The sequence below is a fragment of the Leptodactylus fuscus genome, chromosome 2, assembly GCF_031893055.1.
Source record: "Leptodactylus fuscus isolate aLepFus1 chromosome 2, aLepFus1.hap2, whole genome shotgun sequence".
Taxonomy (NCBI): domain Eukaryota; kingdom Metazoa; phylum Chordata; class Amphibia; order Anura; family Leptodactylidae; genus Leptodactylus; species Leptodactylus fuscus.
This window is the reverse complement of record NC_134266.1, coordinates 218768300-218783520: the sequence shown is the minus strand read 5'-3', so window position 1 is coordinate 218783520 and position 15221 is coordinate 218768300. Positions and strand designations below refer to the sequence as shown.

The 15221-nt window shown below is 41.8% G+C and overlaps 1 protein-coding gene across 1 annotated transcript in view; it reads right to left on the bottom strand.

The window, feature by feature from the left end:
* The window catches only part of LOC142195647 (inactive dipeptidyl peptidase 10-like), a 110745-nt gene that overhangs the window by 69333 nt on the left and 26191 nt on the right, over positions 1-15221 (bottom strand). The window contains exons 5-6 of the mRNA XM_075265580.1: positions 12862-12936; positions 1944-1996 (exon numbers count right to left, since the gene is read on the bottom strand). Of these exons, the coding sequence (XP_075121681.1) occupies positions 1944-1996; positions 12862-12936 (128 nt within the window). The remainder of the gene's footprint in view (positions 1-1943; positions 1997-12861; positions 12937-15221) is intronic.

The window sequence follows — 15221 nt, the reverse complement described above, 5'->3', positions numbered from 1 at the left end:
CAAATATTTAATAGGCTCAATTCACACCACATTTTTCCAAACAGTTGGCAGTATATGTCTGGAACAAAAAAAAAAACTAGTATACAGAATGTATAGACTTTTATGGGGCATCCGTAAGATAAATGGATCATCTGTTTGGGGACACCTCCGATGCCTATACTATACACTGCACAGAGACGGAAGCAGATGGCTTTATATCCTGTTCAGTAACCAGGAGCTGGTACTACCACTCAGCTTCCATTGAAGTAAATGGGAATTGAAACAAAGAAACCTAGAGACAGAAGACTGACTTCAGAAAAAGAGCACATGGCCATCTAGTCAGCCCTTATAGTATTATCATTTGCTTATATGTATGTTTATCTCAGGCATGCTTAAAGGGGTTTCCAGGATCTGGAGGTAATTGATACTAATGATTTATCCACTGGATAGGTCATCAGTATAAGAATGGTCGGGGTCTGACACCCAGAAGTAGAAGCTGGAACTGCAGCAACCAGTGGTGAACCTAGCCTCTCTGCTGCCTGAGGTGGATGATCAAGTATAATAATCAGAGACCCAGGGGAGGTGAGGGAACATAATAAACAGTTTTACTCACCTCTCCGGGATCCGATGTTAATCCTAGCAGGCTTCGGGCCTGTGCTATCAGTACCATACAGGCCCGAAGCCTGTGCTAGTAGTAACAGCCTGTTACTGCTAGCGCAGGCTTCAGGCCTATATGGTAATGTCCCAGACATGACAGGCCTGAAGCCTGCTAGGAGTCGGACCTGTCACGTCTGGCACATACATACAGGCCCAAAGCCTGCGCTAGAAGTAACAGGCTGTTACTACTAGGACAGGCGTCAGGGCTGTATGGCAATGTCCCAGGCCATGTGACGTCTGGGACATTACCATACAGGCCTGAAGCCTGCTAGGATTAACATCGGATCCTGGAGAGGTGAGTAAAACTGTTTATTATGTTCTCTCACCTCCCCTGGGGTTTCGATTATTATACTCGGGGGTCTGAAAAGACCCCTGAGTAAAATAATAGCGGTAGTGGGATCGTGGCCTAGGCCTGGGCCTGCTCACAGCCTCCCCCTGCATCCTATAGTAGAAGGGGAAGCAGGGGGCGGCTATGAGCTGGCACGGGGAGGTAGGTAAATAGGTCTCTACCTTCTGGGAATACTCCAGCAGGTGGTGGCCTATTATAAAACAAAAAAAAAGGTACTTAAATTACCAACCTCGGGGGCCACACGGTTGCTCAGTTCTTAGCACTGCAGCCTTGCAGCGCTGGAGTCCTGGTGTTCAAATCCCTTCAAGGGCAAAAACCATCTGCAAGGAGTTTTTATGTTCTCCCCGTGTTTGCATGGATTTCCATCCCATATTCCAAAGACATACTGATAGGGAAAAATGTACACTGTGAGCTCTATGTGGGGCTCACAATCTACATTAAAAAAATTAAAAATTGCCAACCTCGCCGCTGCTCCCGCTACCGCCACCTCTTCACTTCCCCGGCAATAAGATGTCTGCGTATCAGCGCAGGAGGCTTGATGACGCCTCCTGTGCTGAGACACAGAGGTATAAACCAGTGCAGGAGAGGGCCGTTCGGGTTGTTTTCAGAGCGGATCTTTCCTGCGCTAGTTTAGACAAAAAAGAAATAAAAAAATAAATAAATCAGATTGCCGTGGCTGCTGCCCCCTCCGGAGGTGCGGCTCTGGCAGCAACCCTCCCATTCATTTGAATAGGAGCACGGTATATGGTTTATGATGGCTGAAAAAGCTAATTGGGACAGGATCTGGGTGTTGGACCAATCTGATACTGATGACTGATCAAATGGCTGATAAGAAAAGTCGATAAATAACAATTTCTGGCAAACCCCATCTATCTGCATTTGGCTCACGCTGAGTACATTTTGCCACACAAAACATAAAGATGCGCTATTTTTCTTTAATATACCTTCGTAATCTTACCTGCTTCTGATATCGTACACATTATATGAAGCAATGAAAGACACCCCTGCAATCTGCAATATATAAAAGCCCACATAACAAGGTAAAGTAAGATTCCAGTAAGAAACATGTCTTTTTTAATTTTCATTAATATCTTGGCAGGGAAAATAAAAATAACTTCAAGTTTAATTTCTATGTGCAAGACAAATTTCCTTGTAAAGTTTAAAGCAAACTAAACAAATATACAAAAACAAGAAAATATTGCATAGTCTGTAATATTGCTGTATTTTAGGGACTGTATTACTGCCACAACATGCGGAAACCTACATTTCTATTCCACTAAACTTGGTTCGACTGTAAAATGAAATAATTCCTTTGCTTCATATAACAGAAGTCAATAGATAGACCATGACATCCATCATGTGAAGCAGTTCGGTAGGAGGAACCCCCCAAAAAGCAGATCTGTTACTTAAATATGCTGTAATATGCTATGTAATATAGAATCAGTGACGTATTAGTAAATCAGATCTGTTCTGTTGTCACTTTGGTAAATTCTAAGACACTGGTATTCTAACATAACTGTAAAATATGGTAAATGATGTAATGTACTTATATAGCACAATGAAATATGTAAAAACATTAGTGTGAAGGTCACAACAAACTGCTATGTATGAGACTTTTACTCTTATTAAAAACTCTAAAGTCAGCTCAAGATACAATAAAGTTATACGTCTTCATATATAGATAAAGTTAGGAACAAGGGTTAGTACAAAGGGTTAGACAAAGTATTGCGGTTTATATGTATGACTGTAATATAGAGCTGGCCTTCTTCTAAATAAAGCCTGGTACAGTATTAGTATATACCAAAGGCTGCTGAGTGGGGGATAAGAGAAAAGTGTAGGATTTTATTTTCTTGTATCTATGTATTGTGGGGAAGTTATCTCGGTAGAAGCAGTGGTGCGGACCCAAACAGTCAAGACAGGGACACAAAATATGCAGCAAACTGGTTTATTTAGAAATAAAACAGGAAATAAAATAAACCTTGACTTCAGGCATAAAATGAGCAAAACAAAATACAGCTTTAACTTCTAGCAAAAACAAAATAAATACCTGCTCGTCTGAGCCACTAGCTGAACAGAACTGATAACCTAACTATACATGTGGCTTACTTTCAGCCACACAAACAAAACAAGTGCAATACTGTCTCATTGGACTCAGGGTTACAGGACAGAACCGTATACCTCATTTCACCTGCCAAAGAAATCCCCAAATCTTTCTTTTCCTGTTGTGGTAAAATTTGGTTCAGATTCGACAAACTAGGGATTTCACATTATTGTTTGTGAGGTTACAATTTTTCAAGACTATGGACAAATTTGTTTGTGAAAATTCAATAAACTCACATCTAACTAAGTTGCTGGATTAAAAAAAAAAAGTTGCACTTACCTGTTTTTGGCATTGAGCATTCCTTCCCTTGCATTCAGCAACCTTTATTTCCAATTTCCACCTCATGGGTGTTCTCTAGCACCAGTCACATGATCTCGTTGCTTTCATTTCACCTTCACAGCTTCAGCTCAGCTCTCCCCCTCCCTTCTTCACCTTCCACTTACTAGTTTGCATAACCATGCACATATAGCTCAACTGTGGCGCATCTTCCATGAGGTGACCCGAAGCAATGACCTGAGGCGGCGCATCATGGAATAAACTAAGGGGGCAGCATATGTCACAATACCAAAGAACGCACACTCCACAGCACACGCTGGAGGTGTCAGCAGAGGGAGATCTGGACAGGAGTATGGACAGGTGAATAAATGATCATCTGCTACCTATTTCAATAATACCATAGGTAGTCGCCTAACATATGCTAGGTAACATATGCTAGGAGGGAGATATATATTGTGTGTGTGGGGAGGTAAAAAAAAACAAACCTTCATATACTGAGTGCAGGCCATAAAGAGGGCCATATACTGTGGGGGAATGCATAAAAAGGGGTCATATACTATGTGGGGGACAATAAAAATAGGTCATATACTTTATGGGAGACAAAAAAAGGGAGGTTATATACTGTGGGTGCAAAAAAGGGGGTCATATACCTTATGGTGGGCAAAGTTCGGGAGGTCATATACTGTGTGGTGGGCCCAGAAAAGGGGGTCCAGAAAAGGGGGTCATGTATCATGTGGTGTGTCAAAAAAGGGGGGTTGTTTATTATGTGGGGGCCAAATAAGGGGAAATTTGGTCTGTCAATTTTGAGGGGGGCTTGTTCTAATTAGTGGGGCTCCACTATGCATCCAAAGATAGCCGGATTGGATATCTTTTTTATTTGGGAAGGGGGGGGCATCTTTCCGCTCATTTCAGGCAGAGGCAGCCTCAGAATCCGGTCCAAGTAGTGGCTAGCCGCGACTGGATGCTAGTCCAGTACATACAGTGCACCGACATCCAGCCACAGCATTACGTTCCAGATTAGGCCCAAATGAATGGGCCTAGTCGAGAGGAAGTGTTCGTGTCGCGGAATCCGCCTCAAGAAAGGGTATGTCGCTTCTTTTTTCTTTGAGCGGGAACAAACTGTTTGCGGAAAAAGGGAGGCATTTTTTTTAGCTGGATTCTGACGCGGATTCTGCGTCAAAATCCTGCCCAAAAAACCCTGTCTGAACCCAGCTTTAGACCCCTGTGTGTGGATTTCCCATCACAGAACTGTATCACTGTACTTCTAGTCGGAAGAACTGTCTGTGTTACTGTACACGGTACTACATGCCTAGGAGAGGCTTGAGGGATTCTGTTATGGATTTTACTAAGCGAAGGACACGGCAGCTTGCAGTGCATAGCAACACATGCCAGCTTCAGAAAGCAAACTGTAAGACATTTTTAATGCAATCCTGAAAAATGATGTTTATTAAAAGATATATGCAATAGACAAAAACCAAAAAGTGTATATAACTTTTAAATACCCTTCTGGAATGAATGGAATATTCTGGGCAGGAAGACAATGAACACAAGATTCTTTAGCATGTGTGAAGTCCAGCTCTGAGGCCCATCCTTACATACAGTCCTATGAAAAAGTTTGGGCACCCCTATTAATCTTAATCATTTTTAGTTCTAAATATTTTGGTGTTTGCAACAGCCATTTCAGTTTGATATATCTAATAACTGATGGACACAGTAATATTTCAGGATTGAAATGAGGTTTATTGTACTAACAGAAAATGCGCAATATGCATTAAACCAAAATTTGACCGGTGCAAAAATATGGGCACCTCAACAGAAAAGTGACATTAATATTTAGTACATCCTCCTTTTGCAAAGATAACAGCCTCTAGTTGCTTCCTGTAGCTTTTAATCAGTTCCTGGATCCTGGATGAAGGTATTTTGGACCATTTCTTTCTACAAAACAATTCAAGTTCAGTTAAGTTTGATGGTCGCCGAACATGAACAGCCCGCTCTCAAATGATCTGAAAACAAAGATTGTTCAACATAGTTGTTCAGGGGAAGGATACAAAACGTTGTCTCAGAGATTTAACCTGTCAGTTTCCACTGTGAGGAACATAGTAAGGAAATGGAAGACCACAGGGACAGTTCTTGTTAAGCCCAGAAGTGGCAGGCCAAGAAAAATATCAGAAAGGCAGAGAAGAAGAATGGTGAGAAGAGTCAAGGACAATCCACAGACACCTCCAAAGAGCTTCAGCATCATCTTGCTGCAGATGGTGTCACTGTGCATCGGTAACAATACAGCGCACTTTGCACAAGGAGAAGCTGTCAGGGAGAGTGATGAGAAAGAAGCCGTTTCTGCACGTACGCCACAAATAGAGTTACCTGAGGTATGCAAAAGCACATTTGGAGAAGCCAACTTCATTTTGGAAACAAAGATTGAGTTGTTTGGTTATAAAAAAAAAGGCGTTATGCATGGCGTCCAAAAAGAAACAGCATTCCAAGAAAAACACTTGCTACCCACTGTAAAATTTGGTGGAGGTTCCATCATGCTTTGGGGCTGTGTAGCCAATGCCAGCACCGGGAATCTTGTTAAAGTTGAGGGTCGCATGGATTCCACTCAGTATCAGCAGATTCTTGAGAATAATGTTCAAGAATCAATGGCGAAGTTGAAGTTACGCCGGGGATGGATATTTCAGCAAGACAATGATCCAAAACACTGCTCCAAATCAACTCAGGCATTCATGCAGAGGAACAATTACAATGTTCAGGAATGGCCATCCCAGTCCCCAGACCTGAATATCATTGAACATCTGTGGGATGATTTGAAGCAGGCTGTCCATGCTCGACGACCATCTAACTTAACTGAACTTGAATTGTTTGTCCAAAATACCTTTATCCAGGATCCAGGAACTGATTAAAAGCTACAGGAAGCGACTAGAGGCTGTTATCTTTGCAAAAGGAGGATCTACTAAATATTAATGTCACTTTTCTGTTGAGGTGCCCATAGTTTTGCACCGGTCAAATTTTGGTTTAATGCATATTGCACATTTTCTGTTAGTACAATAAACCTCATTTCAATCCTGAAATATTACTGTGTCCATCAGTTATTAGATATATCAAACTGAAATGGCTGTTGCAAATACCAAAATATTTAGAACTAAAAATGATTAAGATTAATAGGGGTGCCCAAACTTTTTCATAGGACTGTATGTCATCAAATGAGAATGTTGTCTTTAGGGTGTTGTTTCCAATCAAAACTACTAACAAATATATATAATGCAATATACAGCATGCATACGTTAAATGAAATAGAGCAGGGTTCAAACATCCTGCCCTGCATTAATGACCCTTGTACAAAAATATATATCTGCATTCACCAAAAGAAGTGGAATTATGTTTAACCCTATATGCTTAAAATACTTTTTATTTTCCTCCTCTGCAAGATAGGGCACAATCATTTACCAGATTAGGCAATTCCTTTGATACATTTTGTAAACACTCTTACATAACACCCTCTAAGGAGGTTTCCATCTAAGGTTATCACAATGAACGTATATATTAAAGGGGCTCTATCATTGGGAAAAAGTCATTTTTACCTTATCACACCCTTGCATAGCCTTTAGAAATGCTATTCCACACCTACCTTTAGTATGTACATTGCCTCAGTGGTCAATTTTTATTCATATGCTAATGAGCTTCCAGCCAGCACAGGAAGTTCCCAGCAGCACTCGTCTCTGCTATTATCTCCTGTGTGTGTGTGCAAACAGGAAGCTCAGTCATCATCATCATCAGCAGCAGCAGCCTGTGCTGTATACACTCATAGGAAACAATAGCAAAGAGGGTGCACAATGCATCATGCATCCAGTTTAATTAGCATATGAATAAAAACTGACTTATTCAAAAACCACTGAGACAATTTACATACTAAAAGTAGGTGTGGAATAGCATTTCTAAAGCCTATGCAAGGATGTGATTAGTTAAAAATGACTTTTCCCAATGATAGAGCCCCTTTAATGCTATTGTGCAAGAAATATAAAAGCTAGCACAGGGGCAGCAAGCAGCATGCTTTTAGTTGCAAAAACTTCAAGTTACCAGAGCAGCTACATTTAAGAATAAACATTCTGTCTGAATCTCTCATAGATCAGGTGAAAACAGCCTCTGGTGATAAGTCAAACGCATACTGAACCTTTGTATAAATCAATAGTACAATGTGTGTACTAGAAGAATAACAGGATTTCTGGCCTTATGTGACTTGTATTCTGCATTTTTAGTAGTTTTTCTCCTCTGTGGACTCTAATTTTCATTTCTCGCTGGTTGGCTGGAGACTAGCTGTGATGATGTCTCCCATAGATAGAAAGACATAGACATAACTCTCTCTCACAAACAGAAGGTGCAGCGGGATCATACAGGACATTAGAGAGAAGTATGGAGATTAGTAAAGCATTCGGGGTGAGACAGAAACTTCCAAATTAGGGGATGTTCACACTACTGTTTGAAAGTTTGTTATTATAGGGTCGATTAAACAAAAAGAAAAAACAGATGCTTATCATAATAGACAGAAATGGACACTAACTGATATATAAACAGACACATTAACATCAGTTAGTGTCCACTAATGCCCGTTATTACATCGTCTGTTTTTTTGTTCTGCTTTCAGAGATATAACGGATGGTATTACTGACAACTAAGGGCATGTTCACACCAGCGCCCAATCTCCGTTATGCAGGTTTCCGTTTTCTGTCGGCAGAAGATGGAAACTGGCATTCAGTGTCCGCCGGTGAGCGCCCGTGAGCGTCTTCTGCTCTCCGCAGCGAAACAGTTTTTTTTTCTAACTGGACACAAAGTCCTGCATGTCCAACTTTGTGTCCGGTTAAAAAAAAAACAGTTTTGCCGCGGAGAGCAGAAGATGCTCACGGCACTCACAGGCGGACACTTTTCAAACCCATTCAAATGAATGGGTCTGAAAACTGCCTGCCGGTTTCCGTCTCCTGAACAGTTTCTCAGAGCAGAAGACGGAAACCAGCATAATGGAGATCGGGCGCAGGAGTGAACCCGCCCTAACCATTACTATCCGTCATATGTCCATTAGCCGTAGACATTAATGCTAAAAAAATAACAGACAGGTCACATCCATCATAAGTCCGTCATTTTAAACAGAGCCAAAAGCCCTACACCCTGGATTATTATGTCTGCCAAAGTAATGGACCTGTGACAGATCTGGTGAAAACGGATACTAACGAACAACAGATCAAATCACATTGAAATTAATGGAATTTTTAACGGATTTGTTACTGTCCATTATTAACATTTTCTGATGGAGGCCAATAATGGACACTAACAACAGTAGTGTGTATGCCCCCTTAGCTGCTCACTATTCCAGAGGTCCATCTCCATAGACTTCTATTGTGAGTTTATACCATGACAACATGATGACTGTGAGTTTCTGCTACAGCCAAAGTTCAACAAACATGTCTGGGTGGAAGTCAGTTTAGATATATAGAAAGAGGAATTATTTTCTGATAAGATATATTATACACTTTCATAGATTCACTTTATTGATTTGTGCAAGGGTTCCTGAAAGGTTTAGTGACCATTCATGAAGTTGTTATGAGAGTACCATGAAGCAGTATAACAAATAACGTGAGAAATTTATGATAGAAGTGAGGATAAGAAGTGGATCTAACTATCCCGTATGACTTGACCTGACTGGAGAAGGTTCCCTGGGATAAAAACTGCTCTTATAAAGTTTTGAACCAACCTTTAGTGTGTGAGTTCCCCTTTAACTGCTTATCTGGGCAGCTTGGTTCAGCGCGGCTCCATTCCCTGTGACACTTTATGTTAATGGTCTTATGTTTTGCCTTAGGTATGTGTCTATCTACATTTTATGATGCATTGACATATACTTATCGAGTACATTTTACTTAGACCAGTGGTTCTTAACCTTGTTTGAGGTACCGAACCCACCAGTTTCCCTCATATGCACATTCACCGAACCCTTCTTTAGTGATAAATCAAATATGATTTTTTTCCAAATTCAAGACATAGATATATGTTTTTTTACTGGTAAACAAAATGAACCATGCATATGGCCTAGGGTTCGATCGAACCCTGATTAAGAACCACTGACTTAGACCATGTATTACATGTCATGGATGTGTATACAGATTGTTAATGTTATCTTCTCTTTGCATTGGGTGATGAGATCCTGTTTCCCCTTTTAGGCTGGTCTTACACGGCCGTAATTTAAGTCCGCAAATGGTCCGCTATTGAGGGTTTTCAATGGCGGACCATTTGCGGACACATTATATTCAATGTGGCCTCTTACACCATCAGATGTTTTATCCATGGTGTGGCCGGGCTGCAACCGTGGTCCGCATTTTATAGGACTTGTCCGTAATGGCCGTGAATTGCGGCACTGCACGGACTCGCCCATAAAACTCTATGGGCGAGTGCGGCAGTACACAGACATCTGTGGAGCCTATGTTGCCGATCAGCAACTAGTGTTGCTGATCAGCAACTTGCGGACCGTATAGTTAATACGGTCGTGTAAGACCAGCCTTTTGACATTTTTAAAGAAGCAGAACCTTGTTTTACGTTGCAACACCTTTGTGCCATCCTCCAAAGTGCACCCATGAACTGTGTCGCCAAGTCACTCCAGTGAATTGTGTTGCTACCTCATTAGGTTTGCCTCTCATGTCTCTCTCCATGCATGTCAAATGACTTTGCCACATTCAGAATTGTAGTATGAAGCCAAGTCCCGTGTACCATGTCACATTTTCTTCAGCTTAAACTGCTGGTTGTCAGATATATGGGCAGTCATGTGCTGTGAGATTTACATCAAGTGACAACCAGCAGTTTAGTGGTACATGGACTGTGGTACATGGACTCTGAGTGGCTTTTGTATATGTGAGAAGTTCTAGTACATATTTATGCTGTTGCTGATGTACAGTATATCTGAGCGAAGTACATATACAGTGTTCTTGTTACTACAAATGTGTAAGAGTATTCTGCCACTGATACTTCCCGACTACAGTGCTGGGGTACACCAGATGTGATGGGGAGAAGATCTAAAGTGAGTGAGGGCTCCTTACACTCTCATCATTGGTTCTAAATTTTCCCCCTTAGCCATTAACCAGTTATAAATTCTTCTAACCTAGAAACAAAGAACAAGTTTTGTAAAACAAAAAATTGTATGTGTGATAATATTTACAGATGTTCTACCTAAGATAGGTCATCAGTAGTAGACTGGTGGGGATCCAACACCCAGCACCGCCACTGCTCAGCTGGATACTACATTGCAGCCTAATTACCAAGCGCAGTGTACAGCAGTTGTGTTTGGTATTGCAGCTCAACCCTATTCACTTGAATTGAAGTGAAATGCAAAAAACCATAACCTGTAAGGCAGAGCTCACCAGGGAGCTTCTACCTCTTCAATTGGCTGATTTGTCTCGGGTGTTGGACCCTCACTGATCTAATATCGATGACTTATCCTAGGAACAAGCCAGTAATATTTTAATCCAAGAAAACCCATTTAGGATAAGGTCCGTGTGCTTTCTTAAAGAGGACCTTTTATGGTCCAGGGCACAGGCAGTTCTATATACTGCTGGAAAGCCAACAGTGCGCTGAATTCAGTGCACTGTTGGCTTTCCCGATCTATGCCCCGGGTAAAGGGCTATTGGTCACGGTACCGTCTTTACAGTCAGAAGGGCATTCCCCACAGTCAGGTACGTCGTTCTTCAAAGCAGCGCCTATCGCGCTGTACAGTGTGAGCGGGGAGGAATGCCCCCTCCCTCTGCTCACAGTGCTCATCCATAGACGAGTATTATCAGGAGGGGAGAGGGCATTCCTCCCTTGGCTCAGAGCACAGCGCTATTGGCGCTGCTTGTACAGAAGGACGTACCTGACTGACTGTCAGGAATGCCCTTCTGACTGTAAAGAGTTACGGTACCGGGGCCGATAGCTCTTTACCTGGGGCACAGATCGGGGAAGCCGACAGTGCGCTGAATTCAGTGCACTGTCAGCTTTCCAGCAGTATATAAAACTGCCTGTGCCCCAGACCATGAAAGGTCCTCTTTAAGCTCACCGCTTGTCAATGTGTTCAGTATTTCATTATGGGGTTCCCCATCTGGACTCCTTGAATGGAATACCGAACGCAGATGTGAACCGGGCCTTACACAGACCGCAGTATTTTTCATTCTAGCTGAATAAAACAAAGCAATCTTCAGTTACTGATGTTTTTATCATTGAGGTGAATGAAGATGGATACAAATGTAAAGTCATCTATTTGTATACGTTAAGAAGGTAAACTTTGATAATGATAGTTTTGTTTCTCTCACAGGTCACAACAACCTTTATTGTCCTGGCAGTGTGAACTTGGCCTAAGACTGCTTTCCTCTTGTGCAGTAATCCCAGTAGGCAGCGAAGGCAGAAAAACCATGAATATAATAGCTTTGCATTGGTATTATCACGGACATGAGAAAAGCAAAGAGTTTTATTATTTGAGCTATGCTTTAATTGTTACATATTTAGCAATGACAAATTTCATATAATCATCTGTACAGAAGAACTTGTTATTGGAATTGATTAGCAACTAAAACAAGAATATTAGCAGCTCCTCTCGGCTGTCATTGCCACCCATGGTTCAGGGAGCTCATATATCACACTTCAGCTTCTCTCCTATTAGCTTTCTTGCGGATTCAGCACCAGTTCATAAATCATAAAAGTTTCAGTGCCATCCACTAATGCATTTAATCGGAGTCTGGCAGACGATGTAAAGCAGTGAATGAGAAACATTTTTCTTGCTAATGTTAACTTGTATTATTCAAGAAGAACTACAAAGGAACTGGGCTAAGGGGCGGTTTCCATTACAATATGTATCCAAAAATGAGTGACCCTAATAATAATTCTTAGTGAAGGTAGGTGAGATGAGTGGCTCTTCTGAAGCTGGCTACTTGTAGAAGATGGCAGACGAGCAACAACTATATAACTAGTGGCGTAACTAACAATGGCGGGTCCCTGTGGCGAACTTTTGACATGGAGTCCCCCCCCCAAACTGACGCCGACAACCCCGACCAACCGACACCCCCCCCCCCCTGCATTTCTGCACGCACTATTATGACCAATAGTGGCCCCTGCACACACAGTATTATGACCCATAGAGGCTCCTGCACACACAGTATTATGCCCCATAGTGGCCCCTGCACACAGTATTATGCCCCATAGCGGCCTCTGCACACACTGTATTATTCCCCATAGTGGCCACTGCACACAATATTATGTCCCACTGTGGACCACCCATGAACAATTATTATACTCTGGGGTCTCGAGACAATCCTTTTAATATTCTATATTTGTTCATTTGTCAGTTGATACTTGACAGTCCCACAAGAGATACCAGAAAACAGCTAAATTCAGCCACTTTAACCAAAAAATTACAGATTCTTCACCGTGATGTCAAAACAACATCTCCAAACCCCTACACAACCACAAATACAACATATATAGAAGGCATTCATACCTTTTGGCTTTTTGTAGTCAGGAGTAGATTCTGGAGATCTGGAGAAAGCTTTGCACTGGTCATCTGCAGAGACGTCTACAAAAAAATTAGACTACTAATATTAGGGTGACTTATATATACATATATGTGACTAGAGACAAATGTATCTGAGCTATATTTCCCACATATAAGACATTGAATGGTGAAATGCTAAAAAAGGGATTTCTCACAAAACACATTTATCAAGCGATCGCTAGACCCAAATGATCACCAGAATATATTCAAGACCCGTGTTACTGTGATCATGGGAATTACAGGAATGGATAACCAGAACAGATGAATTTGCGGAGAGCAAATATTTCAGCTTACCAGGCCTAAGTATATTCCATTGTGCAGTGTCCTTCAGGGTGCAGATTGATATACATAATTCTGTATCCAGCACTTCATTGGAGCCTTGACTTTCGTTGAAGAATTAAAAGCATATCCATGGGTGCTAAGTATACTAGTATTGGATTTACCTTGGATGGATATGTTTTAATACTCTAATAAAAGTCAGGTTTTATTTAATGCCTGGTTGGAGTGCGGGATTTACATGTTCTTCTACAGTTACAGCAATGGACCTGCCAGCAATGATACACTTATAGCCTATTCTGATGAAAGTCGATGAATTTATTTAATGGAAAAACCCTTTAGGCCAAGGACACATGTAACAAAACATAAGAAAGAATGCTGTGGAAAAAAATGCATCAGAAACTCAAAGGAAAGAGCGCAGAAAAAACACTTGTATGCTTTACTGCTTTCCCCATGTGTGTTTCATTTTTGCCTTTGCATTTTCTATGGGGAAAATGCAACATTTCCGCAGGAAAATCTAACATTCTGCATGACAATGGAACATGAGGAAATGAGGATCAAAACCCTTACTTACCACCAACTGCTGGACTGCTAATAAAATGATCACCCCCTAAAGAGCCCCCACCCCCTCCCCTAGCCAAACCTTCCCAGTAAATAAAGACCGAGACAGGGGGTTGGATTTATTAGCCACAGCAGCCATTTTATTACATACATAACAAATAAGATAACACTATGCAAAATATTTACCCTCTTATAAGATATACTTTAATAACCAATAAATAATCAGTTTTTTATAAACCCCTTCAACCATTAACCCATAGCTTAATTAACATCCTGACTAACTAAAATTAACCATAACGAGCCCACATACCCAATGAGGGGGAGGTCCTTGGAGCTCCAAAAGTCTGGCCACCAGCCTGTTCACCATAAACAAATTCCTTTACCCCCAGCCGCGAGGACAGGCCCAGGGACACCATACAACCCAGAATGGCAGTTAATAAACAAACCACTCCTCGGGACACCAGCCCAACAGGAGTCCAAAAACACGCCAGACTACCTCAGTAATTCAATAGAGGGACTTGACCACCAACTTTTCCCAACCAATATGTCGTTTTCCCAATGTATGTTTCACGGTGCCGGACCCTGAATACGTTATTCACACTAGCACCTTTTTCGGCCCTATAAAATACGTACGTGCGCATACGTCATGCGCAGAACGCAGAATGTCAGAGGTAATTCATTAGATATGTATTAAAAGCCAAATTAAAAATATTTACATTTATTTATATGTACAAGGTGTGTCCATATCATTCACTTTTTAGGATAGAAGAAGTCCTCAATACGGTTTTGCTTTTGCACAGCTTTCGTGAGCAACCCGTACAGCACACTTTCGACGTTTGCTACCTGATTAATGATATGTTCACCGACATCGAAAGCGCTAATGAAAGTCTTCACCTTTTGAAACGAATCGAGAACATTGGAATATTTTGGCATGATTGTTTCGGAAACGGAATTGCTGCTTTCAGAATCAGAATTTGGTTCCTCAACAATACGAACGCATTGCAAAAAATCATCATTCTTTTGCAGGCTGCATAGACCAGCCTGCAAAAGAAAGTGAATGCAGACCGTTTGGGCTGTCATGGAAACGTGATGTCGACCCTGGAGCTTGCTCCAGGCGCCGGCGATCACTGGCAAAATGGCGGCGCCCATGCGCCGCTGGGAAAATGGTGCCTCCGGCGCCTTTGACCGCGGCGCCAGAGGAGTTAATGCCTCCGATCGGTCTGGGGACTGATCGGAGACATAAGCGCCAGTTGTCTACTGCGTAAAGCCATAGTTACACACCCGGCATGCGCCGTACTATTACAGCGGATGTCAGGAAAGGGTTAATCCGCTTCATCAAAATGTTTTCCAATTCCTCATGCTTTGCTTTGCGGAATTTGGAACGTTTTCCTGACATCTTCCCGAGTTTGTCGCTCTGCTCAAGGATATGCTTTTTGTTTCTCACAATGGTATTGACCGTCGTCAGAGGC